Source organism: Ammodytes marinus (genome assembly GCF_949987685.1).
Source record: "Ammodytes marinus genome assembly, chromosome: 18".
Classification (NCBI taxonomy): Eukaryota; Metazoa; Chordata; class Actinopteri; order Uranoscopiformes; family Ammodytidae; genus Ammodytes; species Ammodytes marinus.
This window is the reverse complement of record NC_137222.1, coordinates 25,514,553-25,541,272: the sequence shown is the minus strand read 5'-3', so window position 1 is coordinate 25,541,272 and position 26,720 is coordinate 25,514,553. Positions and strand designations below refer to the sequence as shown.

The window sequence follows — 26,720 nt, the reverse complement described above, 5'->3', positions numbered from 1 at the left end:
GTTTGGAATGCTATGTTGGAAGTGTCAACAATACAATGCATCACATTTGATGGATGTGCAATAGTGAAGCCACATCTACTACAAAATGATGATAGTCCATTTCAGTATGCTTTTTTTATGGTTCTGTATTATGTTCAGCCTACTGTGAAAATTGTTGATCTTACTGTTGTTTGCATTGTTTGTTCATAAATGATTTGTGGCTTTTCAATACAGAGGTATACATTGATTCAGATGCTTCAATCAACTTTGAAGGGCTTGGTGGAAGCAAAGGCAGCTGACAAAAGCACCAACACACAACCAAAGATCTGTATTTAAACATTTATTATAAATAATCAGTTGTGATTGCTAGCGGAAACAAAACACTATGCAAAAGATCATTCACAGTGAAATGTACAGAAGTGCATTGTATTCAACAAAGGAAAACACATTTTGTTATTATGACTTACTGTCTCATGACTGTAAGGGAATTTATAATCTGGCTATTAACATAATGATAGCCATGTCATAATCACCAGATAAAGGCGATAAACACATCTCTAAAGACATCTCTAACGTTTTCTTCAATATGCTTCCATAGGAATGTAACACAACAGTTGGTATAGATGGAGGTTGATCATGTGTCACTCACTGTGGAGCTTTAACTTCTTTGTATTCATAATAAAACTGTAACATAAAATCTTCAGGTGATCTGAATCTTTACAAGTGAATGTTGCAAAAACTCAATAACTCAAATATTAACCCATAGAACTGAGCTTTTATCACCAACGGTCACTTGAAGAAAACACAACGATTACTGCCATTTCATTTCACTTCATTATTGATCTTTTCTATTGCTGAAAACATAGACGAGTGTGCAGCAATGAGGATGTATATGAAACCAGATGCAGCACTCGGGACAAAAGTATCTGCTCACTTTCTCATTGTGATAAATGTTAAAAGAAGGAACGTTTCCTTTTCCAACTACTTTGACTGCTACTTTGGTACAGTAAATCAAGGAAACCTTTGTTGTGGTGACAGCAATATCCTTCAACAGGAACCAGGCTAATTCAAAGCAGTTGTAGGCCTACCACAATTAACCAGATGATTCCTTTTCACAGTAGGCAGTGAGCACCATATTAGTTAAAGCAAATGGCTGCAATGCATTGGGCTGTAAGATGTGGCTCTGAGGCAGAAGTGTACATGTCATAACTGCTAAGGCAGTAAGAAAAAGATAATATAAGAACAATGAAATACAGTCCAGGAGAAGCCATGAAGTAATGGCTTCTAAACGTTCTTTGCTCAGCTCAACCATGTCTTTTGGAGTAACTTTACAACTGAATGACACACAACTTCGCACTAGGTATCAAGGGCAGACATGACATGCTACATCATCAGCCAGCCAACCACAATGCAACTGCTGTCTTGACTGAAGCTACATTTTTTTAAGAGATCGTCTAAAGACACACCGGGTTGAAAATCGGTCGTCGGAGAGTCTGGAGGGGGCGGGGACATGAGTCTGTTTGGTGTGTTCGGTGACGTCGACCGTCGTAGATGTCGTTGGCATTCTTTTCAGCCAATTCAACATGTGTAATCAGCGTCGTCCAGTCTTTCAGTCTGACCAATCTGATTGGTGGAGGGCTGGCCCTTGAATAGCAAATCAGTAAAGCCCGGAAGAAGCCCGAGAGCTGACAACAGTATCGTCGTATCACTAGCCATTGTATTAATTTGACATTGTGTGTTTTTAATCATAGATAGTAGGGGAGACCGGGGTAAGTAGGCACACTTTTTACTCTAGTGAGAATTGCTCATCACCTAAACATCTTTCAATAGTCATTCCTACATTAAATTGAAGCTTAAGGTGTTGGCTTGAAATGTGAACCCCTCATGGAGGCAGTGTACAAGAAGGGACAAAGTCGACTCTACTTCTTGAGGAGACTAAGGTCATTCAACATCTGCCAACCCCTATTGTGCACTGTCTACCACTCAGTTGTGGCCAGTGCTCTGTTTTTTGCTGTGGCTTGCTGGGGAGAAGGTGCCCGCAAAGCGGACAAAAACAGGCTGGACAAGCTGATAAGGAAGGCCAGCTCAGTGGTCGGGGCTGAGCAGCTCAAAGTCCAGCAGGTGGCAGAGGCCAGAATCCTGAACAAACTGGGTTCAATGATGACCAACCCCACTCACCCACTCCACGCCCTGAAGGTCATCAAGAGCAGTACCTTCAGTCAGAGACTAATTGCACCAATGTGCAAAACAGAGCGATACAGGAAGTCCTGCATACCAGCTGCCATTCGATTTTATAATGCACAAATATAACTTGCACTTTTTAGTATTTATTATTGTATTTATTGTTTTTTATCTTTTAAGTATTTTAGCTATGAGGGAATGTGTGTTGTTATGTCTGTCCAGACGCTGTTTATGTGACACTGTAATTTCCTGCAAAGGATCATTAAAGCATTTCAATTTCAATTTCACTTATTCTAACTTATTGTAATAAAGAAGAAATTTACCATCAAAGACACTCTAACACATTGTGACAACCAACCCCATCAAGGGGTCGGTTGTCACACACTATGGGGTTATTTGTCACAATATTATCTTTATAGGAAAAATCTTAAAAATAAGGCAAGAAAGCAGAACTACATTTGAAAGTTTAATTTCATTGTCAAGTTGAAAAGTAGGCCTGCATAACTTTATGCATCTTAACACAAAATGAGCAAGGAATTAACAAAAAGGAAATCCATATTAAGACCAACCTACTGTATGTAACAACATAAAGAACAAAACAAATAGGTCTAACAATAATAGCCTACTCAACTAGGATACACACATTCACTGTCTGAGTTACAGTGATGGCAAATGTAGGGTCTGCTCACTCTAACTAAGCAGAGATTGTGTGCCCACTGGTTGCACATACAACACTTCTCCCTTACGGGTGCTGGAGAACGCTTCCATACATTCCAAACACAAACTATCCTCTTCTGATGAAGATTCCTCCTCCTGTTTCTTCTTCCCCAGCTGGGGTGGAGTGCACTGGGTGCAGTAGCCTTGGCAACTGGTCTAGTTTGGGATGCACTGGGTCGTTTTGATTTTGTTGCCCTTTTTCTCTTTTGCATGCTAGCTGCCTTTCCTGCTCAATTCTCTCCTTCTCTGGGGTGTCAGTGAGGATACAGCTTGACAATTTATTTTGTTATTGGGTTCCTTTCCTGGCTGCACCCTTTGGATAACATGTGACAACCAACCCCCCAAAAAATGTGACGACCAACCCCAACTGGAATTTATTGCTAGCATCAAGGCCAAAAACCATCTGACAACTAATTAGCTCGCTAAAAACAATCTAAACTATAGCTTACCCTTCACACTTTTTTAGGGTAACAAGTGTTTTGTTATAAACCCATTGTGTAAAAGCCTAGAAGAAAAATACTGAGGAGCTAAATATTTTCAATTTGACATGAAAAACACTAACAGTCCTCTCACCTCAAATGCAGCAGTCTAACTCCAAGGAAGACTATGTAGGTGACCTCTGATCCCAGTTGTGGATATTTACATACCAAAATTTAACAGACAGCACCTTCTGGTTCCGATATAACGATTGTGACAACCTACCAATGTGACAAATTACCCCGTTCTCCCCTATATTAAATGGATTTAGCATCCGGGCTGACCTCAGTTATTCCAACTGCATCCAATCGTCCTGGCCTATGAAAAATGGCATTGATGGGGGATGGAGATACGCCCATCTAGCTGACGTATACCTCCAGAAGAAGTGAGGGCCAACGGGCGGCTAGCTGTCACTCAAGAGGCCACGCCCCTAATTATTCATACATTTTAACCTCCAATAGAATAAAAACTAGGCTGCTAGAAAAACATGTCACCCCCCTCAGTGTTGTCATGGAGATATGACCTAAACATACAGACTAGAAAGGGTTTTTTGTACCAGGCCTAAATTTAATAATGCTGTGAAAACGGCATATTTAACATAGGAGCACAATGAGAAATCGCTCTGTTTGGAACCTGCCCTTAGTGGCCACTCGGTGAACTGCATTTTTTGTCACTTCCGCATTGGATGCTGGTAGAACTCGCTGTGGTCGGGGCTTTGTTTTTATTAAATAAAATGTTCCAGTCTTCTAACATGTTTGATTCAGTCACATTTCAACACATAAACAGTCTATCTTGTCTACATTTGAATTGTCAGACCTGAGGTTAACTGGCATGAAGGACAGAAAGTCAGGATGAAGTTCTGTTATAGCCTACCTCTATGTGTTTCTCCAGCCACAGCTCTGCTAACTGCATGGTGGATGCAAATGTACTAGCTCTTGACCCGAGGCACATTTTGTGTTGCTTCTGTTCCAGACTTGTGTTGCATTGGACAGGGTGATACATGTGAATAATTCCTGGCTCTTGACTGCGAAACACTTTCAAACCAGAATGAATGACTTTGGTGAACAGGTCTACATCTTCCAATCCCCAGCCTAAGATGGAGGTGTCAAAACCTCCAGCTTTGAGTAAATCACTCTTGAAAACACAGGTGACTCCGAAGCCATAATCTCGCCAGAAACCACTTTTCTTAGTGAGCACAAACTTGTTTTCTCTTGGGGCCTTCTCTGAATACACTATCTTGGGGTTGTACTGACTGAAGACCACAGGGAAATAGACCTGTGTCCCTTGTACAGCATTGTCTCTGCAGCGTTGTAAGGCATCTGCATTAAAGATCAGATCAACGTCACAGAAGAAGAGTAGACTGTTATTATGGAGCTGTGAGGAGCCCAGCTCCAGGGCCAGCCCACGGGAAAAGTTCCCCGTCATAGGGATAACAGACAGGTCGGCTTTAGGATACTTCAAGTAGTAGTCTTTGATTAACTGCATGTGTTTTCCTCTGCTCTCGTTGCTCTCATTGTCCACAAGAATGACGGAGAGCTTGACATTTTGCTTGGGGATTAAACACACTTTTTCAAAGTTCTCCATAAAGCGCACAAAGGTGTTGTAGCGACCGGACAATGGGACGAGGATGTTGACCTTTCTCTGGTTTTGCTCCCATGTTTCCACGGCTGATTCATAGACCTGGAAAGGTGAGAGGAACTTGAGAGAGTTGGACAGGAAAGATAGGGACTGGGACTCAGAGTTGATGGCAGCCACCAGTTCACTCACATCTAACTGTTCTGTCTCGGTGAAGAAGGGCCGGCTGAAGGACTGCTGGAGATAAGCGTGCCGCCTCACAGGCACTGTTATCTTGCGTCCCTTGTGTTTCTTGTACAGAAGCAGTAGGTCCAAAATGTATTCTGCGCCATGCATGGGATCCACCCTGTAGTAGCCATACTGAATCTCTTTAAAGTCAATGACCCGGCCACGTGTTTTTGAATTCTCATTAATCATTTCCATGACTTGCGTTATAATGTCTTCCAGAGCATTCCTAAAGGAGTTCCCGAGGCTTTGCCGAGCCATCTTGTTCTCAACAGCAGAATAAATATGGCGTCCGGTCAGGAAATCCCAGCCAATGACATCCTTTCTCTGGTTGGGCTGATAGAGCTTGTAGCTAGGTGGTGAGCCCAGCTGCTGGTCCTCCCACAGGACCTGTGTCTCACTGAGCTGACTCATGAGCAGGCTCTCACGGTGCAGCAGGATGGAACCATAACGGAGCTGTGACATGTCCCTGCTCAGCATGAAGCTGTGCAGGCGGTACTGGTAGGCAGGCTGTTTGTTAGGGTGGAGGGTGACGGCATTGTGGATCTTGCTACTGTGAAGTTCTTCAATGAAACCTTTCTTGTTGTGGTCATAGTTCTCATAGAAGAGCTGCTGCATCTGTGGAACAAAACACTGTGGAATTAAGGTAAACCCAGCTCAGATGTTACTTCAAAGAGTTTCGCCTCCACTACAGAGGCTGGAAACACTCCATTATTATTCTACACTGTGTGCCAATGTGCAATAAGTGCATGACTAAAGCATTTAGACAGGCAGCCCTTTTCACTACTTTGAAGTTTTACACAACAGTTCAATGTAAAAGTCATTTGTGAATATATTAACCTTCTGTGCCTCCCGGGACCATTTTTTGGTCCTTTGGGCTATTCATTTTACAACTGTTGAGGCTGTGTTCATGCATATGGCATCATAGTTGGCAAAGGCTAATGTTTTCTGACAATTTAGGGATTTCAACCTCAGCTCATGTACTCTATTAACCTTCATAGCCTCCTTGGGACCATTTTTGCCCATCGACTTCCATTAAAACCACACTTTTTGACCCTCCTGCCAAGAGATGATAGAAGTCTATAAACTACATTTGTGCAAAAAACCTTCTTTTGATAAAATGTTATTGAAGTTTACCATTATAATGTATTACTAATAATGCATTTCCCACAGAACTGATCAAATCCCCTGGCTGTCACTGAATACAGGCTCCATCATATTCCACAGAAAGCCATCCATACCTCATAAGACCACACACACTGTGTCCCTGCAAAGCGCCGGACACAGCGGCCCACCTCCACGTCTTCATGTGTGGTGTACATCTCCCTCAGACAGGTGCTGATGTGAGGGACCATCCTGCGCAGAGCCTCCCTGCTGAAGATCATCCCTGGGCCTCCCATGCAGAAGTTCTCCCCAGGCTCCAGGGCCAGTCTGCCCAGCTCCTCAGCCATACCCAGCCCAGTCTGGCCCAGGTACAGGGGCTTACTGCTGTTCAGTGAGCGCAAGAACAGCTCCAGCTTCTCACCTATAGCACAGGGGAAAGATAGTGGGAGAAATTAGACGACTCTTTCGTTGGGGAAGCTAGGAAAGCTTTGAGGTTTGTCCTTCTACATCTTTTGTATTTATTGTATAAAAAACAAACTCATCAAATCCATCAGCGTGTAATGTTGGCATCGATGAAATAAAGTAGAGAATGTTGTATTCTGTCCCAGGCTTTACCAATCAGCCAAACAAATTGTTTCCTTCCTAAAACCAAACTGAAACAGTAGCCATACATCATCATCATATAATGAGAAATAAACATGTAATGAAGTCCATCTTTATTCTCATCGTAATAACTTAACAAACAAAGACTTTTCTCTGTAGGCAGACCAGTGAACAGGCATGCTTCTAAAGGTAATGGTAATGTACCTCAGTACAAGTGACCACAGGGAAGGGAAATAGGATGAGGAGGTCAAAACTTTAGCAACACTATTACAGGTGAAACTCGAAAAATTAGAATATCGTGCAAAAGTTCATTTATTTCAGTAATTCAACTTTAAAGGTGAAAATAATATCTTATACAGACTCATTACATGCAAAGTGAGATATGTGAAGCCTTTATTTGTTATAATTGTGATTATTGTGGCTTACAGTTTATAAAAAACCCAAATTCAAAATCTCAGAAAATTAGAATATTACATAAAATCAATAAAAAAAGGATTTTAAATACAGAAATGTCAACCCTCTAGAAAGTATAATCATGCATATGTACTAAGTACTTGGTTTGGGCCCCTTTTGCACGAATTATTGCCTAAATGCAGCGTGGCATGGATGCTATCAGCCTGTGGCACTGCTGAGGTGTTATGGAAGCCCAGGTTGGTTTGATAGTGGCCTTAAGCTCCTCTGTATTGTTGGGTCTGGTGTGTCTCATCTTCCTCTTGACAATACTCCATAGTTTCTCTATTGGGTTCAGGTCAGGAGAGTTGTCTGGCCAATCAACACAGTAATACCATGGTCAGTCAACCAGTTTCTTGTGGTTTTGGCACAGTGGACAGGTGTCAAGTCTTGCTGGAAAAAGTAATTCAGCATCTCCATAAAGCTTGTCAACAAACAGAATCATGAAGTGCTCTAAAATCTCCTGGTAGACAGCTGTGGTGACTTTGGACTTGATAACACAGTGGACCAACACCATCAGATGACATGGTGCCTCAAATCATCACTGACTGTTGAAACTTGACAGTGGTCTTCAAGCCCCTTGGATTTTATGCCCCTCCACTCTTCCTCTAGACTGTGGGACCTTGATTTCCAAATGAAATGCAACATTTAATTTGGATCAGTGATGATTTGAGGTATCATGTCATCTGCTGCTGTTGGTCCACTGTGTTATCAAGTCCAAAGTCACCACAGCCATCTACCAGAAGATTTTAGAGCACTTCATGCTTCTGTCTGTTGACAAGCTTTATGGTGATGACAATTTCCATTTCCAGCTTGACTTGGCACCTGCCCACAGTACCATAAACCACTGGTAACTGGTTGACTGACTATGGTATTACTGTGCATGAATGGCCAGACAACTCTCCTGACCTGAACTCCATAGAGAAACTATGGACTATTGTCAAGAGGAAGATGATACACACCAGACCCAACAATACAGAGGAGCTGAAGGCCACTATCAAAGCAACCTGGGCTTCCATAACACCTCAGCAGTGCCACAGACTGATAGCATCCATGCCACGCCGCATTGAGGCAAGAATTCATGCAACAGGTGCCCAAACCAAGTACTTAGTACATATGGATGATTATACTTTCTAGAGGGCCGACATTTCTGTATTTAAAATGCTTTTTTTATTGATTTTATGTAATATTCTAATATTCTGAGATTTTGAATTTGGGGTTTTCATAAGCTGTAAGCCATAATAATCACAATTATAACAAATAAAGGCTTCACATATCTCACTTTGCATGTAATGAGTCTATATAATATATTAGTTTCACCTTTTAAGTTGAATTACTGAAATAAATGAACTTTTGCACAATATTCTAATTTTTCGAGTTTCATCTGTATACAGTGCTGCTTGAAATTATGTGAATCTCTTGAGCCTTTTGGAATTGTATTTAGTTTAACCATTATTAATTCATTTTTATCAATAGCTGTATTTTTCATATTAAATAACAGGTGTATGTTTATCAATAATAAAAAAATAAAAATACGGAAATCAATTGTGTAGTCAAAAGACTAATAAAGCAAATCATTTGACAACTTTTGTACGTGCAAAAGTAAGAGAACCCTGAGCTGTATTGCTTAATTCGAGCAGGTAAACACAATCAGGTGGGACAAATTAAGTGATGAAATGGACCAGTGTATTGAGAGATCTTTAGGGAAGAAATTGGGCGGCACCAGATAAAACAGAGATCAAACCAGGTCAGTTTAGGCTCACCAAAGGGAAGCCATACAGACCAGACATGCCAAGAGGAAAGGAAATCTCAGAGGATCACAGGAATAGAGTTGTGATGTTGCACATTTGTCTGGGGACAGCTATAAATTAATCTAAAAAAAGGTTGAGCTCCATCGGTCCACCGTGAGGCAGATCATCAACAAATGAAGAGCTTTAAGAGTGACTAAACATCTGCATAGAAGTGGACTTTCTTCAAAAATATCCACAAGCGCCACAAATTTTGATTTTTCAGGTGAAAGCCAACCCAAACATGACAAGGCTCAAGATGTTCACATGCTTTCAAGCAGCACTGTATAACAACTTCATAGTTAAACCTCTAGAGGCTACTTTTTCAGAGTAATATAAAAAAAAATGCACTTCATAAAACCAAGCTGGAAGCCTTTAACATTTGGCCCCTGGAGCTCTAGGATTCAAATTAGAGCCAGCAGCAATGTTATGTTTAATATAAAATGCCAAAAACAAAAAATAGGGGGGTCATTAGGGGGAGTGGCTTAGAGAAATCTGACTGGGGTTTTTTAACACTGGTTTTCATAAAGGTGGAGGTGCAGACAATGAGAGAGGGTTGTTTTTTATCTAGTCACTCCATATTAATGTTGAAAAACGTGAATTTTAAAGTGCATTTTGCACAATGGTGATTGTTCAAACTTGAAATCAGTAGCCTACATTTTTCAGAGCCTAACCCAGGATTTTTCAGTGGAACTTTAATTCAAAGTAGTCCGCTATTTTTCATAAATGTTTGACACACACACACACACACACACACACACACACACACACACACACACACACACACACACACACACACACACACACACACACACACACACACACACACACACACACACACACACACACACACACACACACACACACACACACACACACACACACACACACACACACACACACACACACACACACACACACACAGAATAATCACCTCTTATATAGACGTCATCATCCGCCCGCATGAACCACTCATACTTGTCCAGGTAGTGGTCGTGAATGTACTTAAGCATCATGAAGGATTTCTTCTGTGGGGGGTACGAGTCGTCCACAGCGCCCAGAGAGACAAGCGGGACGGGGGCGTGCAGGGAGCCGGAGCCCTCGCTGGAGAAGAACTCCACCTTCCCAGGGATGGAACTGGCCCAGGTGTTATACGCAGCCACGGCGCGAGACTGCAGGTATTTTTTGGCTGTCATCACGCCGACAAAGAGGAAATGTTTGGGTGTTCCAGTGGGGCTCCTGGTCTCTCCGCTACTGTTCCTGAATGAGCCGCTGTCCTCCGCACTGAGCGGCGGGCTGAGAGCCGCGGGGTTCCCCGGGCTGTCAGCACGGTTACTGGCGGAGGACTCACTGTGGAACCAACACACGGGAGACTTCTTCCTTTTACTTTCCAGAACCTGCGGTACGATAAGCCAAGAGGACGCGGTGAACCCGAGAAAGACCCCGAAAATCACGGTGGTCCACGGTCTCCTTGATTTCAGAGCCATTGCTGTTGAGCGTCCCAATCAGATGTTTAAGCTAGGTGCTGAATGGAGTGTGCACGGATGAATGCTGCCGTTGTCTCTGGAGGTGCTGACGTGTATGGCCATTCAAATTCAACATCATCAGAAGTCTTACCTGACATGGAAAAATACAAAAATACAGTTTGCTCCTCTCATAGTAGAATTAATGAAGAAAAAATACACTTATCCCATTCCGTATCGGTCGCCCCATCCTCAAGGTTCGCCTGTCCCAAATGTGCACAGCACCCAGTGAGGAAGCACCCAGATATTTCAGAGCTAAGTTCCATTCTGACTCAATGCACCGTTAAATTTTTCACGTGCCGACCTCCGTCCAGTGGGTTTCGAATGTCACTAGCTTTTTATTATTAATCTCTACGGTCTGAGTCTATGCCTACTCGCTCCCTGGACCGACTAGACTCGTTCCCACTCTGCATTTCTACGAACTAGCTGCTAGCCGTCCAGTAATAACCACAGACACGTAGGTGTTGTCCACGTCGGTCCAACAGAATATTCTTTGCGCTGTTAGCCTACTGTGAGCCACTCCTTGTTCACCGTCACACAGCCATACCACTGACGTTTAGACGGTTGATTCTATATGGAGCAGACCTATTATTCTACCTGCCAACTTGACTTGATAGATCTCTACCAGATGACGTCATCGTGTTGTTGTGGCTGTGGCCCGTTATCAAGGACAAGAGAACTTCCTGGCGGATTTTTCAGAATAAAGGCGCAGCCTAACTTTTCAAGGACTACTAGGCTATATTCAAGAACTGAATTCCTTCATTTTAGCATAGCAATAAATGAAAAGAAAAGTAAAAAAATACAATAAAAAACACCTATTGAGGCGTCTTCAAGATCCTATGCACCAATAATAGTCGAGTGAATCTCGCAGCAGGAAAACTGTGCTTTTTATTTTGCCTTTTTGTTTTCAGAGACTCTTCAGTACACAATAAAAGCTTCCCGACAGATTTGAAGCGGCGTTTTTGCGTTAGGGGCAGGTTTTGCTTTAGGGGCAGTTTTTGCTTTAGGGGCAGGTTTTGCGTTAGGGGCAGGTTTTGCATTAGGGGCAGGTTTTGCGTTAGGGGCAGGTTTTGCGTTAGGGGCAGTTTTTGCGTTAGGGGCAGGTCTTGCATTAGGGGCAAGTTTTGCGTTAGGGGCAGGTTTTGCATTAGGGGCAGGTTTTGCGTTAGGGGCAGGTTTTGCGTTAGGGGCAGGTCTTGCATTAGGGGCAGGTTTTGCGTTAGGGGCAGGTTTTGCATTAGGGGCAGGTTTTGCATTAGGGGCAGGTTTTGCATTAGGGGCAGGTTTTGCGTTAGGGGCAGGTTTTGCGTTAGGGGCAGGTTTTGCATTAGGGGCAGGTTTTGCGTTAGGGGCAGGTTTTGCATTAGGGGCAGGTTTTGCATTAGGGGCAGGTTTTGCGTTAGGGGCAGGTTTTGCGTTAGGGGCAGGTTTTGGGGCAGGTTTTGCATTAGGGGCAGGTTTTGCATTAGGGGCAGGTTTTGCGTTAGGGGCAGGTTTTGCGTTAGGGGCAGGTTTTGCGTTAGGGGCAGGTTTTGGGGCAGGTTTTGCATTAGGGGCAGGTTTTGCATTAGGGGCAGATTTTGCATTAGGGGCAGGTTTTGCTTTAGGGGCAGGTTTTGCGTTAGGGGCAGGTTTTGCGTTAGGGGCAGGTTTTGCATTAGGGGCAGGTTTTGCTTTAGGGGCAGGTTTTGCATTAGGGGCAGGTTTTGCATTAGGGGCAGGTTTTGCGTTAGGGGCAGGTTTTGCGTTAGGGGCAGGTTTTGGGGCAGGTTTTGCATTAGGGGCAGGTTTTGCATTAGGGGCAGATTTTGCATTAGGGGCAGGTTTTGCTTTAGGGGCAGGTTTTGCGTTAGGGGCAGGTTTTGCGTTAGGGGCAGGTTTTGCATTAGGGGCAGGTTTTGCGTTAGGGGCAGGTTTTGCATTAGGGGCAGGTTTTGCATTAGGGGCAGGTTTTGCATTAGGGGCAGGTTTTGCATTAGGGGCAGGTTTTGCTTTAGGGGCAGGTTTTGCATTAGGGGCAGGTTTTGCATTAGGGGCAGGTTTTGCGTTAGGGGCAGGTTTTGCGTTAGGGGCAGGTTTTGGGGCAGGTTTTGCATTAGGGGCAGGTTTTGCATTAGGGGCAGGTTTTGCATTAGGGGCAGGTTTTGCTTTAGGGGCAGGTTTTGCGTTAGGGGCAGGTTTTGCGTTAGGGGCAGGTTTTGCGTTAGGGGCAGGTTTTGCATTAGGGGCAGGTTTTGCGTTAGGGGCAGGTTTTGCGTTAGGGGCAGGTTTTGCATTAGGGGCAGGTTTTGCGTTAGGGGCAGGTTTTGCTTTAGGGGCAGGTTTTGCATTAGGGGCAGGTTTTGCGTTAGGGGCAGGTTTTGCATTAGGGGCAGGTTTTGCATTAGGGGCAGGTCTTGCGTTAGGGGCAGGTTTTGCTTTAGGGGCAGGTTTTGCGTTAGGGGCAGGTTTTGCAGTGTCCCACCAGAATAAAAAAGGCAGGCCTTAGCCTTAGCCTAGAGCAGAATCATCTGAATTGTCAAAGAAAATAACACAAGAAACCCATATCCTCTGAGCCCCAATCACATAAAGGAAATACTCTTTTTCTAAATTCCTCATCACTCTGTGCATATGTTTTGATCATAGATAGTATATAACATTGTTGATGAGTTGTGGAGAGCTGCTACTCCAGCAGGTGGCAGCAGGGTCAAGGTGTTGTTAAACAGAAGCCCCACTTCTAATGTTGTAGGGTAGGCTTTATAGATAGTATACAAAGGTAGGCTACTGTCAGCAGGTCTACTCTGCAGGCCAAGAGTTCAGGCTTCTGACAAGTCTGACTGCCTTTACTGCTATGACCCTTTACTGAAGGGGAACTCTTAATGATATACAGTATGTGCTTTTGTTGCAATTAGTGAGACCTACTGAATAAAATTTAAAAAAAAATCCAGATCTGAGCTTTATTCGACATTAAGAAATGAATGGGCTCAGTTTTTCTAAATGAAGTAATTGTCAGAAAGCTTTATTACAATATGCTGGAGCTCAGCATTCAACATAATCTCTAATATAGTTGTATCTTTATGTACCAGTACCAACTGTGCATTATCCACAGAGAATACGATAGCGGGCAACGTTTAAATCCTTAGCATATGATAAAAAGAATACAGATCCTCTCAGGTTCTGGATTTAGAACTTAACAGAAACCTTGTTTTATGTATCTACCTGCAAGATAGGATGGTCTTGATATACAATGTGCAATATGCAAGACTCCTTTGGACTGTTTGGCCATTCACTCTCTATGGAAGGGCTACAGAACATCTGGGACACAATGTTATTAACAAGTAACATTTCTAACTGCAGTTACAGGACATACACAATGACATTGCTGTGCATTACAATGGAAAAGTGAAGGTGGGAGATACAACCCCAATTCCGAAAAAGTAGGGACATTATGTAAGATGTGAATAAAACAGAAGTGATCATTTCCTAATCCTTCCTAATTCGACATGTATTCAATATATAATAGTACAAACACATCATATGTAACCGATAAACTTTATTGTTTTTGTAAACATACACAAATATACAATTTTAAAATTGCAACACGTTTCCAAAAAGTTGGGACAGGGGCATGTTCACCAGTGTTTTACATCACCATTTCTTTTAAGAACACTGAGTAAGTGTTTGGGAACTGAAGACATTCATTGTTGACATTTGAAAGCAAAATTATTTCCCATTCTTGCTTGAAATACAACTTCAGATGCTCAACATCCCGGGGTCTCCATTGTGATACTTTGTGCTTCATAATGCACCAAATCTTTTCAATGGGAGACAGGTATGGACTGCAGACTGGCCAGTCTAGTACCTGCACTCTGTTCCTATGAAGCCAAGCTGTATTAAGATGTAGAATGTGGCTCGGTATTGTCTTGCTTAAATAAGAATGGACGTCCCTGAAATAGACGTTGTATGGATGGCAGCATGTTGCTCCAAAACCTGTATGTACTTTTCAGCATTAATAGTGCCTTCATAGAGGTGCAAGTTACCCATGCCATGGGCACTAACCCACCCCCATACCATCACAAACGCTGGCTTTTCAACTTTGTATTGGTAACAATCTGGATGGTCCTTTTCCTCTGGAGCCCGGAGGACACAACGTCCATGATTTACAAAAACTATTTGAAATGTAGACTCGTCAGACCACAGCACACTGTTCCACTTTGAGTCAGTCCATCTCAGATGAGCCCAGGCCCAGAGAAGTCTGCAGCATGTGTGGATGTTGTTGATATATGTCTTTCACTTTGCATGGTAGAGTCTTATCTTGCATTTGTGGTTGTAGTGATGAACTGTGTTTACAGACAATGGTTTTCTGAAGTGTTCCATGGCCCATGTAGTGATATCCTTTATAACATCATGTCATTGTTTAATGCAGTGCACCTGAGGTCATGGGCATTACATTTTAATTTTGGAACTAGCCCCTTGCCCCTTATTTTTTTAAACATTTTTACCATTCTTTTAATGCCCCTGTACCAATTTGTTTGGGTAAAACATAACATTGCCTTTGTATTGTTTTCAACTTGATTATATGTGAAAAAGGATTAACAAATTATCACATTCTGTTTAATATAGGTTTTACACAATGACCCAACTTTTTGGGAATTGTGTATATCGCATCTGGCCCGTCAATGTTTACCAGCCTAATGTAGTCAGTCTGCTGTTTGGTGCTGACACAACAGAGTCTTGCTACTATACTGTAAACTAAGCTGATGAGAACACATACAGGCAGAATCCAAACAGTAAAGTCGCCGGCCATAAAACCAACAAATGAGCTATAAGATGCTAACACGGAGGAGAACTGCAACGTTTGGTTATTATGATTCTGTGTGTTCCTCCCTGTGCAGCTTCCGCCATGCACATTTGACTTACCGGTATATAATATGGATTGGTGCAGCTTTAAGAAATTGCAGAAACACTAACAAGGAAGAGAAAACGTGAATGGGAGTGGCCCCTTATTCAAAATGCAAATAAATGTATTTTTATGTAATAAACAGTTTAAACTGCTGATATGAAAAACGTCAAATTCCAAATATTAAGCGGTAGGCTACATTTGAAGCTGTTCTACCGAACGCTATGAAAGTTCTGAGATGGAACACGTTTCTACTAGGCTTTTCAGAAGAAAATATTGTGCTTTTTACTTCACTGCATATAGCCTATTTAATTGCTATAGACCTAGTGTTACCTTTCGAATTAAGATTTCAAACACAGTAGAATTACAAGGTGATGTCTTGGATTTAACTATCAAAGTGGGCCTAGCCTAATTTGAAGTATTATTTTTTTTCTTTAGATTGATTACAAATTGGCGATAGATTGACTAATTGAGCGTATAGCCCGTGATTGGTGGAGAGTCTGGTGACGTCACGGCAGCAGTGTTTTGAGAATGGGTAAAGTTTGTCAGTGTGTAGTCTATCCTTCATGACACGCACTGGCTCTTCTCGTTCGGACTGAGCGCAGCTTAATACAGTAGGCTTTCTGGAGGACAGCGCCGTTCATTTTCATTCTTTACCGCTGGATATATATCACCACCAGAACTGAAGGAGGGACACATGAGCCAAAGAACAATCATTTTTCTGTAGGAAATAAGGTAAACGATTATCTTATTGTCTGATTGCCGATGGGAGGTTAATATAATATGTAAGATTTTTGGTTTACTGTGCGGATATTTTCATATTAGCAACGCTGATTGGATGCAGATCAATTATTGGTCATCCATCATTTCAGCCTGCTTTTTTAACGTAAAGCTGAAGGTTGAGTGTGTGTTGTGTTTCTGCCGCCGTTAGAGGCTCCAAAGAGTTCAGTTGGCAGAGGTGGAAGGGAAGATAGCCTACATTTATTCAAGTAACCTGCTAAGTATTTCCCAGGGATGAGAAAGTAGGCCTACAATATATGCATACTCTACTTGAGGAGATTTTAAAGACTTTTTACCTAATGTGTATAGCCTACGCTGTCATATTTGTGATATAGGTGCATAGGTCATATCTACATTTAGCATTTCAATGAAAGATATTTAATGTGGTATGATTTGAACTTTTCGGTAGGGCTTAGGCTACCTACAAAAGCGCATTTGCACTGGGCTACTCATTAAACATTATTTTCTATCTATCTATCTATCTATCTATCTATCTATCTATCTATCTATCTATCTATCTATCTATCTATCTATCTATCTATCTATCTATCTATCTATCTATCTATCTATCTATCTATTTACATCTAACTTTGTTATTTTGCTTGTGAGCTACTATCTATTTATAGTTAGTTAGGGTTATAGTCCAGTGCTTTCAAAGTTGTTGAGTGTTGAGCATATGTCTCTTTAACTGTGCAAAAGTTTTAGGTGTGAAAAAATGCTCAAAACTAAAAAATGCTTACAAAAATATAAATAATAATTGTTTATTTTTATCAATCTAAAACAATCTTCCAATACATGACAAGCAGCTGATTGACAACATCAGAAAAATAATAATAACGTTCTTAATTGATATTTACCAAGTCGATACATGTTCCTTATAAATAACATTTGGAAACAAGCAAACCTTAAGCCTATAGCTTTCATACAGTTAGCTTGTGAGGTGGCAACTCTGACTGGCATGTAGATTGATAAACTAATCCAGCGGGCTACTTTCTGTGTTGGGTCTACTCAGCAGGAGCAGCAGCGGAAGTGATTGTTGTGAAACTAAAGTTCATTTGGAAAGCTTGTAAGGCTCACACTACTTACTTCAATGAAGTGCTTTTGCCAAAGCCAATGTTTCATAAATGTAGGCACCAAGTGAAAAGTTTGCAATAAATCGCAAGAACGACCACAACTATCCAAGCTGGAAAAAAATACATCTTAAAACCAAAACTGACCATTTTCTGATGTGGCCTTTTGCAACTGGAGCTTGTATTCTGTGCATGATTTTTATAGCACTATATATTGCTTTTCCAAATGCACCACCTGTTTCTGTTAAGATGAGTAAGGGGTTCAGTGGTGAAAGACTGAACAAATAGGACCCCAGAGACTTTAATAAGTGCACCTGCCAAGGTCACACACACACACACACACACACACACACACACACACACACACACACACACACACACACACACATTCACACTTCTCTAGACCACCAACTCAAAGTGTTTGTGAAATGTAAACTGCAAGGAAAGGTAAGTGGCTGTCAGATGCAACCACGCCTACATAATAATAATAACATCTTTATTTATATAGCACCTTTAAAAACAATGGTTTACAAAGTGCTTTAACAAAATACATACACACTAATAAAATCACATATACAAAAAGATAAATACACATACTCATATACACACACGACAAACCAAACCAGATGAATAGCTGCTAGGATAAGAAGACAAGAGGAAGAGAATAAAAAGAATAAATAGACGGCATCACGTAAAAGCAAGTCTATAAAAATGTGTTTTAGTAAGTGACTTAAAAGAGGTACATATATGTGCTATCATTTGTGCTGTGATGAGAACACAGCGGTGTGGGTATATAGGCCTGCTATGGAAGCAGTGTGCAGCCTGCAAGGGACATTCATGCTAATACCATTTCAAGTATACTGCAGTTTATCTCACATGCTAGTTAACAGTCTGTCCGTGTAGCCAGGAGCTATGGCCTCTGTCAGAATGTCATTAAGCCATGCTGCCGGAGTAAAACTGAAAAGTTCCAAAGTAAATTTACATTCACCTGCTTCTACTGAAGTCTCCTAAATGACTGTACTAGAAGCCCTTAAAGGAAACGCTGCAGAGTTGATGTTGTTATGAGTGTTAAAGAAAGTGAAGTTGAGGTTAAGGTAAAAGTCCAGAAAGGTGTGGAGAGACAGTTACCATCAAATGACTGAGAAGTAAACCTACTGATGAGCTGATGTCTCATAGTGTGTCTGAAGGAGTTGATAGTTTTGACTTTACTGTGATAGGATGTTTTAACAACTAAAGGTTGGCTTCAGGCAGGCGTAGGCGCAGTTCAGCATCACCTTTGCTTGATCAGGGCTTGGACAACCTGACCTGACTAACATCTTTGTGTGATTACCTTCCTATCAGAAAAGACAAAAGAATGAATGAGTGGTGTGGGATGTACAGGCCATGAGGGAGCTTCATTTGAATCTGAACCGTTGGTATTACAATCCAGAAGCTGGCAGTGTTGCTGTGGATGGAGACACCCTGTAAGATGACACTGTGTGTGTGTGAAGGGGAGGAGAGGGGGGGGGGCTCCCTAGTGAAAGTGAGTAAGAGTAACGTCAGCTCACACACTGCAGGAGACACACAGCTGAGAGGAAAGCCAAAACACAGCTAGAATAACATAACACACATCACACATGCCTTCAGTCAGCCACACACAAGGGCTGGAGTACACACAGATATTTAAATGTGTTTCCTACATGTTGAGTTTCTTTGTGATTGTCTGCCCTCATTGTCCAATCAGAGAGCTTGTTATCATTCACTTTATTCTACTATTCCAGTGTGTGTGTGTTGGGTTTTTGACTTCCTCATAATGATGATCTTTTTGGCACATGGTGGGCTCAGCTGGTCAGATAACATGGTGTGGTTACAGTTGTATACTGTAATCAGTATAAGCTTGACTAGGCTGACTTCATCAGATCAGCTGTTGTTTTGCTGCTCTCAACCAATGAGCGTTGATGGGAAAGAGTTAGCCCCAGCTTCCCTGCCCACTTGTTCCTGGAGCCCCCTTCAACTGAATCAAACAAACACATTAACACTGAAAATGGCATTACAATGAAGTCCCAGAAGAAACAAGAGAAGCAATAGAATGGGATGTCTTTCTTCTCTCAGCTTGACTCAAACAGCTTATTGTCCAGACACATTGGACCCAAGTGTTAATGAAGTGATGCTCCAGTATCTTTGGCCTATCATTAGCCTCATAGCATAATTGCCTAAATCATATTTACTCTACTCTACTTTTACTCTATCTACTCTATTCTACATCTACTCTACTCTACATCTACTTTACCCTACTCTATAACCCTTAAATATGACTTAGGTAATGATGCTATTAGGCTAACGAAAAGTAGATGTAGAGTAGAGTAGATGTAGAATAGAGTAGATGTAGAATAGAGTAGATGTAGAGTAGAATAAATATGATTTAGGCAAATATGCTATGAGGCTAACGCTATGTACTTTGAGGCGTGGCTATCATAGCATTAGCAGGGTGATGCAATACACGAGAACTAACCTGTGTAAAGCTGATGAAACCAATGTTGATATTGACAGTGTGTTTATAAAATATACAAAATAGGCAATATTGATGAAGAATTGCTTTGTACTTAAAGGTACATGGACATAGATCAAACAACAACATTGCATTACCGACGATTATTGCTTTATTTTGAGTTCATTCAGTCTTCACTTTTTTTCTTACAATTGTGGAGTGTGAACAAATGCCCACTGACCAGTGTGAACCTACTAAACATGGTTACAATTAGTATATAGTAATAGATTGTGCACATTTGGACACATACAAAGTAGTGCTGAGCCTTATCACCAATAGCTGACCTGCTAGAGCAGAGATGAAGAAACCATCATTTGTTTCATTATTTTACTAGTCCTACATTTTGCTGCTGGCAGGCCATGCTGTGTATAACTGAAACTGAACTAAAACAATGTTGCAGGAAAAACACAGTTATATTGTTAACCACCAATTGAATAATATCCACACAAGTCTTTAAAAAACTTTAAAAAAGCACAAAGCACACCATCATTCAAGTGCCGTATGCTCATGTCCCTGAACAGCCAGCTCATATCACTTCTTTAAGGGAACAAACACCTCTTTGATCACTTGTAATCTTTGACTCATTCTTACCAAATACTAAAACCTTTACTGTAACCAGAGACAGCACGATCACACTCTCTGTAGGTGTCTCTTTTTTTTGCTACATTTGGATGCTTCAAGAAAAGGCCCAAAAACTGCTTGTGTCTCCATATAAACATGATCCCATCCATGGCCTGAGTGCAGCCTTTGTCTGACTTGAGATGACAGGTCTCAGCCCCTTTGTGAGTGGACAGAGTGGCGTCACCACTATGCTGCCAGGAACACTGTATCAAAGTTTGGGCAGCCCGGTCCTAATCCGCTCCATTAGGGCTTGTGTGTCTGGAGGCCTTTCACACACATAGCATGCTCCTTGTTAGTGCAGCGGTGCAGTTGTCCTGGGTGGGTTGGTGGAGGGTTGGGGGCAGCGCTGCTGGCTGCAGCTGTGCCATGTCTCTGGGCAGTGAAACCAGAGAGGACTGGCCCTGCTGGCCTGTAAAGAGCCTGGGACAGACACACTGGAGGCATCTAGTCTTCCTCCATCAAACAACGCTTTTTTTATTTTTTTACTTTTAAAAGTACAACATACATATAAACATACACGCATTGCATACATGAAAGTGCAGAATCTTTACAATTACATAAGAAATCTACGGAGCCCCTCTGGTGACATCCGAAAAAAAACAAAAAACTGTTTGCCCGATTTAGTGATCTGTTTGCATGACTTAATAATCTGTGGCCACAGTTTAATAATTTGTGGGAACGAGATAATTATTTTGTGGCCACGAATTAACAATTATAAAAGGAGTGCGTGCTGGGTTGTCTATTGTTGCAGCAGGGGTTAGACGCATATCGGCTATGGACAAGATAGAAGAGATATCGTTCTATTTTAACCTCGGAATGATTTACAATGATAGCCTATTTAATGCCATTTTATTTCATGACAAAATAAAATGCTGATCTAACATAAAACCGCGCTGAAAAAGGCATGAAATGAGGCAGCCAGTAAGTAGGCTTCCTCTGCCTCACTGAAGGGGGCGTATGCGTGAGCCAACAGGGTTTACAGGATAGCCTACTTCCGTTACCTTCACAACCTGTAGCCTACCTATTTGAGCTGGCTTTATTTATCCATTATTCCGTTTGGCTATTTTTCGTATTTATTTGTGTAGGGTAATGAAAGGCAGATGTTGCAACTGAAATTTGAATTAGCCTTAAAATACGATCAGCTGGTTCAGTAGACAGCTGTCACTTCGGCCGCGGCGCAATGACTGAATACAGATCGTCAACACGTAGGAAGAATAAAAACATTTATTTGGAGATATATGCCTGAAGTTAGTACTTTGCAACCTCGTTGATGACCAACGAATGCGCATGCATCCAGTGCAGGCGGAAGCACACACACTACAACGATAGACAACACAGCACACACTCCTTTTATAATTGTTAATTCGTGGCCACAACATAAGTAACTCGTTCCCACGAATTATTAAACCGTGGCCACAAAATAATTATCTCGTTCCCACGAATTATTAAACTGTGGCCACAGATTATTAAGTCATGCAAACAGATCACTAAGTCGGGCAAACAGTTTTTTTTTTTTTTCGGATGTCACCAGAGGGGCTCCGTAGAAATCATATTTACCCAAATTCATATTAAATAATTCAGGACATAAAATATATACAAAAAAGAGTGAGTTAGTCTTTACTCTTGAAATCAAAGAACATCCCAACTCAGTTTTCCATATCTCATAGAAGCCAACCAGAAGACACAAGGAGAACCTGGGCGGCCATTGGAAATGTAGTTGACTTGCATAGAGAGATTAACCAGGGACACATTTTGGGATGTCACCAGCCTTACATCACTTGTGCTTTGGTTTATCCAATGTATGAATGTAAAAGTGTAGGTTTAGAATTTATCAATACAAACTTTTGTCTATCTTAATACAATATTTTAATGTCACAAGTACTGTACATACAGTACACTACATTTGAGTCATTTGAATTATCCTCTCATCCATACAGACTCTGAGGTGGTATCTTCATGGGAGACAAAGTCCACAGTCCTTGTTTAGTAGAAAATGTACTTCTACCTACTGTAGAAAATGCATTCTTAAGATTCAAGATGGTGTATTTGTCATATGCACATTAACAATTACAGCAGCAGTCATTGGTAATGACATTCTTAAGTCTCAGGCTCCTCTCAACAATGTGATATAGAAGAAGAGAAAAACACAAGTGAAGAGAGCAACACCTGAGACACAAATAAACACAACAGTAGAGCGAGGACACAGTGAAGATAGAAGAGTAGAGATAAGGTGAACCATATACATATGAAAAAGGGTTATTATTATTATTATTATTATTATTGTTATTATTGTTGTTATTATTATTATTAATAATAATATTATTATTAACAACAACAATCATAATAATAATAATAATAATAATAATAATAATAATAATAATAATAATAATAATAATAATAATAATAATAATAATAATAATAATAATAATGGATAGGATATATATAGCGCTTTATTGCCTAGGCACTCAAAGCGCTTTACAGGGTTCCAGGTTCCATTCATACACACACAGTCATACGGGTGGTGGTAAACTACGATAGTAGCCACAGATGTCCTGGGGATTCATGTTAACGTTTTGAAGATGACAAACGGTTAGGGCCAGATTTGGGCAAACACAAATTGACTGTAAAAACAGCACTGGCAATAAAGTGACACACAGTATGTAGTATTAAGCTGCAGCACCTCAGCAGGGACACACTAAAAGAGAAACAAAAGGGGAACTATTGGAACGGCTTTATCTTTAGAAGATCCACATCCTCCTCAAACCTAGCCTGGTTCTACCAGACCATCGTACTTCAGGGAAAATGAAATTTGAGCGGAAGTAGGTAGGCGGGCGGAGCCAGGCTACCTTAAACCCCGAAGCCAAGGCTGACTCCCACCAGCTGCCTGTCTGGTCCTTCTCCGCTCCGCCACCACAGCGGAGCTTTATTTTAATTCATCTTTATTCATACAGGCAAGTCATTAAGAACAAGTTCTTATTTACAATGGTGGTCTGCCTGATGCACAATGAATAGAATATAAAAACATAATGGTATGTCATTGTATTAAGATAGATTTAAATAATAATAAAAACAGCCCTATCCTTGAACACACATAAAATGTGTTCATTCTTAAGTCATCTTTATACTGTGAAAATGTCAAATTATGAGAGTGTTGTCTTTTTAATACCAACAGTGGAATTTAGATATTACAAAGGAATTGTCCCCCAATGTTCTTTGAGGTAGGCTAAATGTGTTAAAGTCATTAACTGTCCCCACAGGAGCTGTATAAGCTAATGTGTTTGTACACATTCTAGACTCTGAAATGCCAAGCTATTGAAACTCATGGCACAAGTTTACGTGATCTTAACCTTCCTTTTACTTCATCCAATATATCCTTATCTATATCCTTTGTATACTAGTCATTTATATAGTATTCAAAGTGAGGGTGTGAGGGTGCACTCACTTTATTAATATGTTGCAGTTATATATTGTCACACGTGTATTTCTTACTTGAAGATAATAATGAATAATACCATTCAAAACACTAGTATTTTTGTAGACATTCTAGATATGGACTGCCCTCCTGTCTGGTGAAGAGTGTAACACCTGCAATGAGCTTTTTCACTGGCCACATTTGGATTAGTCATGGTTGGTAATAGCCTGGTGCTACCAGACCATCGTACTTCATTTCATTTGTACAGAAGGTCTGGAAGTGCTGTAATTGGCAAATGTTCACTCACTTGGAGGCGGGTGTCTGTTGAAGTTTAAAACTATTGGATCTGCCCAGTGCCACTCTGGATTAGCCAACCAATCGCATAACGTTTGGTCGTGACGTATGTCATGAGCCGGCTTCTGGCGGTGCGTTCCAGTTGTACAGGGAACTCGGAAATTTCCGACTTCACTACATATTGTAGTCTATGGATCTACCGGTACCTGGCAACGGTAACTTGCTAGAGCCTAACGTTTAGTGATTTGGATGAGAAAGGTTGTAGGCGTGCATACTTTCCCGAGCAGATGCACTGGAACACAGACAGGTCGGAACTCGGAACTACCAAGTCGGAAATTTCCGAGTTCCGAGTATAAAGGAACGCAGCATTCAACTGAAACTGGAGCGCGACTTCGACGTCATCGTTCTCAGCCACTCGCTCTGTTTGCTGATTGGACAGGCAGAAATCTGCCTGAGCAGGAATACATGAATACACCGCAGCCCCAGACTGACTACTGAAGTGAAATTAAAATTGAGCGGAAGTAGGTAGGCGGGCGGAGCCAGGCTAGGTCGGTAAAGCAGCAGGGAACATTTAGAACATGAACTGTGGCTCTGCTCCAAGACAGAAGCACAGCTAGAGATAGGAGCCATACAGTCAGTTAAGTGACTCAGTAATCAGTTATACATCTCTTTAAAGAGGACCTATTATACTACTTTTCTGGTCTTAATTTCTTGTTTTACACTGCTATAGAGCAACCTGACACGAATCACATCACAAAAAACTATGTAGATTTTCGGGAAGCTCTTTCTCTTATTTTGGCGATCCAGCATGTCCTGTCAACACTTGAGTGTGTGTGCTTCGGCAATCTCCGCTCCCTCCGCCTGTGCATCGGCCATCTCCGCTACCCTCCCCCCCCTCCTGCAAACCCCACTCCGTTGTGATTGGTTACCTTCCTTCCGGAACACTTTCAGTGGCGGGAAGCGCGAGCATGGACCTATAAGGGCGCGAGGCAGACGCGAACAGGGAAGTGACAGCATTACCATACATGGAAACATCCGCGTGGTCACGTCACAAATTTTTATGCGACGTCACAAATTATGAAAGGGTAGACCGCTTTGAAGACGTGACTTCTCGACTGGCTAGAATAGTGTTTAGTGCTCTGCACAGACACCCAGACGGTCAGCAGGGAATACGTCGAAATGCATGTAAGTCATTATTTGATAATTTAGTATGGTTAAGCATGACTATGAATCATCATAACAACGTTTATAGGTCATAAAAGTCAAAAAGCATCATAGGTCCTCTTTAATATTAGCCATCATAAGCTACTGGTTAGTCCAGACAAAGTCCGTAGGTAGGATGGCCTAGAGGAAAAGGTGGCCTACCAGTAACCATGAGGTCGCTGGTTCGATCCCCGGCACCGGACAGGAGGGTGATAGTTGTAAAACTAGCAGAGGCTGGTATTATGTCCACGGGGCCCACCATCTCTACCATTGTGTCCCCGAGCAAGACACTTAACCCCAAAACTGCTCCAGGGGCGCTGTACTATGGCTGACCCTGCACTCTGACCCCCTCTGAAGTGTGGGAACTTGAGATAGAATACTTTTGAGGTGTTTTGAATGTTTACCCTATTCACTGAAGGTGAATAGGGTAAACATTATTAACCTATGGATATCAACATGGACATTTTCCTGTTGATAACTTGCGTTAAAGAAATATTTTTTTTGTATTCAATTTGTTTGCAGAAATATTTGAATAAATATGCAAAAGTAACATTATCTAATTATGTGTACATTTCCATCTATTAAAAGAGTTGATACAGCCTTTTTTCATTTTATAAATCAAAAAATGCTAATAACAGGTCTTAAAAATTAATTTTCAGCATGTTTTTAAGAACAAAATGTATCATAAATCTGACAATTAACAATTCAAATCAAATCAGTTTTATTTGTATAGCCCAAAATCACAAATAGACATTTGTCTCAGTGGGCTTTACATTCATACAATATGATACAATATGACACCCTGCCCTCACACCCTTAGCTCGGCTGAGAAAAAACTTCCAGTAAAAAAACATTTACCGGGATTAAAAAATTTGAAGAAATCTCAGGGAGAGTCATCAAAGTAAGGGATCCCTCTCCCAGGACGGACATGCTGCAATAGATGTCATAAGTAGAGAAAAATCACAAAGGAATTTGATCATTGACCAGGTGATTACATGGTAATACTAAAGTAAAGTGTGAATAGTGTGGATGCAGGAAGACTTCAGATGCTGCCAGAGGATCCACACCGTCTCGTCTCCACCAGGGAAAACTAAGGTTTCCAGCGCCGGGATTACATCCCACGTCTCCAGGCGGTGCCCTTAACCACTGCAACATCTTCCGCGTTGATGATCCATTCTCAGATGTTGCCAGAGGGGGGACCAGATCCACACCGTCTCGTCACGACCAGGGAAAACTGGAAGAGGACAGACAGGCAACCAATGAGCAAAGCAAAAATGAATTTAAAGATTGAACAAGCAACAACATAAGAACAT

At 41.5% G+C, this 26,720-nt stretch overlaps 2 protein-coding genes across 2 annotated transcripts in view; one reads left to right on the top strand and one right to left on the bottom strand.

Annotated features, from left to right (window-relative positions):
• Positions 1 to 395: 395 nt before the first annotated feature.
• chsy3 (chondroitin sulfate synthase 3) lies at positions 396 to 11,164 on the bottom strand. Its single transcript, XM_080047081.1, has 3 exons — positions 10,033 to 11,164; positions 6,396 to 6,679; positions 396 to 5,772 (listed from the first exon to the last, which is right to left on the bottom strand). The coding sequence occupies exons 1-3, from the start codon at positions 10,583 to 10,585 to the stop codon at positions 4,201 to 4,203; spliced, it is 2,409 nt and encodes an 802-aa protein (XP_079903207.1). The 5' UTR covers positions 10,586 to 11,164; the 3' UTR covers positions 396 to 4,200.
• Positions 11,165 to 16,100: 4,936 nt separating this feature from the next.
• Positions 16,101 to 26,720, top strand: part of megf10 (multiple EGF-like-domains 10) — a gene marked incomplete at its 3' end in the record, with an annotated part of 86,760 nt that continues 76,140 nt past the window's right edge. The window contains exon 1 of the mRNA XM_080047264.1: positions 16,101 to 16,235. The remainder of the gene's footprint in view (positions 16,236 to 26,720) is intronic.

What these genes read in the sequence shown, in the direction of transcription:
- chsy3 (XM_080047081.1), bottom strand. Translation starts at nt 10,585, where the DNA reads ATGGCTCTGAAATCAAGGAGACCGTGGACCACCGTGATTTTCGGGGTC. An exon ending in TGATGACGTCTATATAAGAG is followed by an intron (nt 6,680 to 10,032) that starts GTGATTATTCTG and finishes CCTGTGCTATAG; the next exon opens with GTGAGAAGCTGGAGCTGTTC. An exon ending in AGTGTGTGTGGTCTTATGAG is followed by an intron (nt 5,773 to 6,395) that starts GTATGGATGGCT and finishes TTTGTTCCACAG; the next exon opens with ATGCAGCAGCTCTTCTATGA.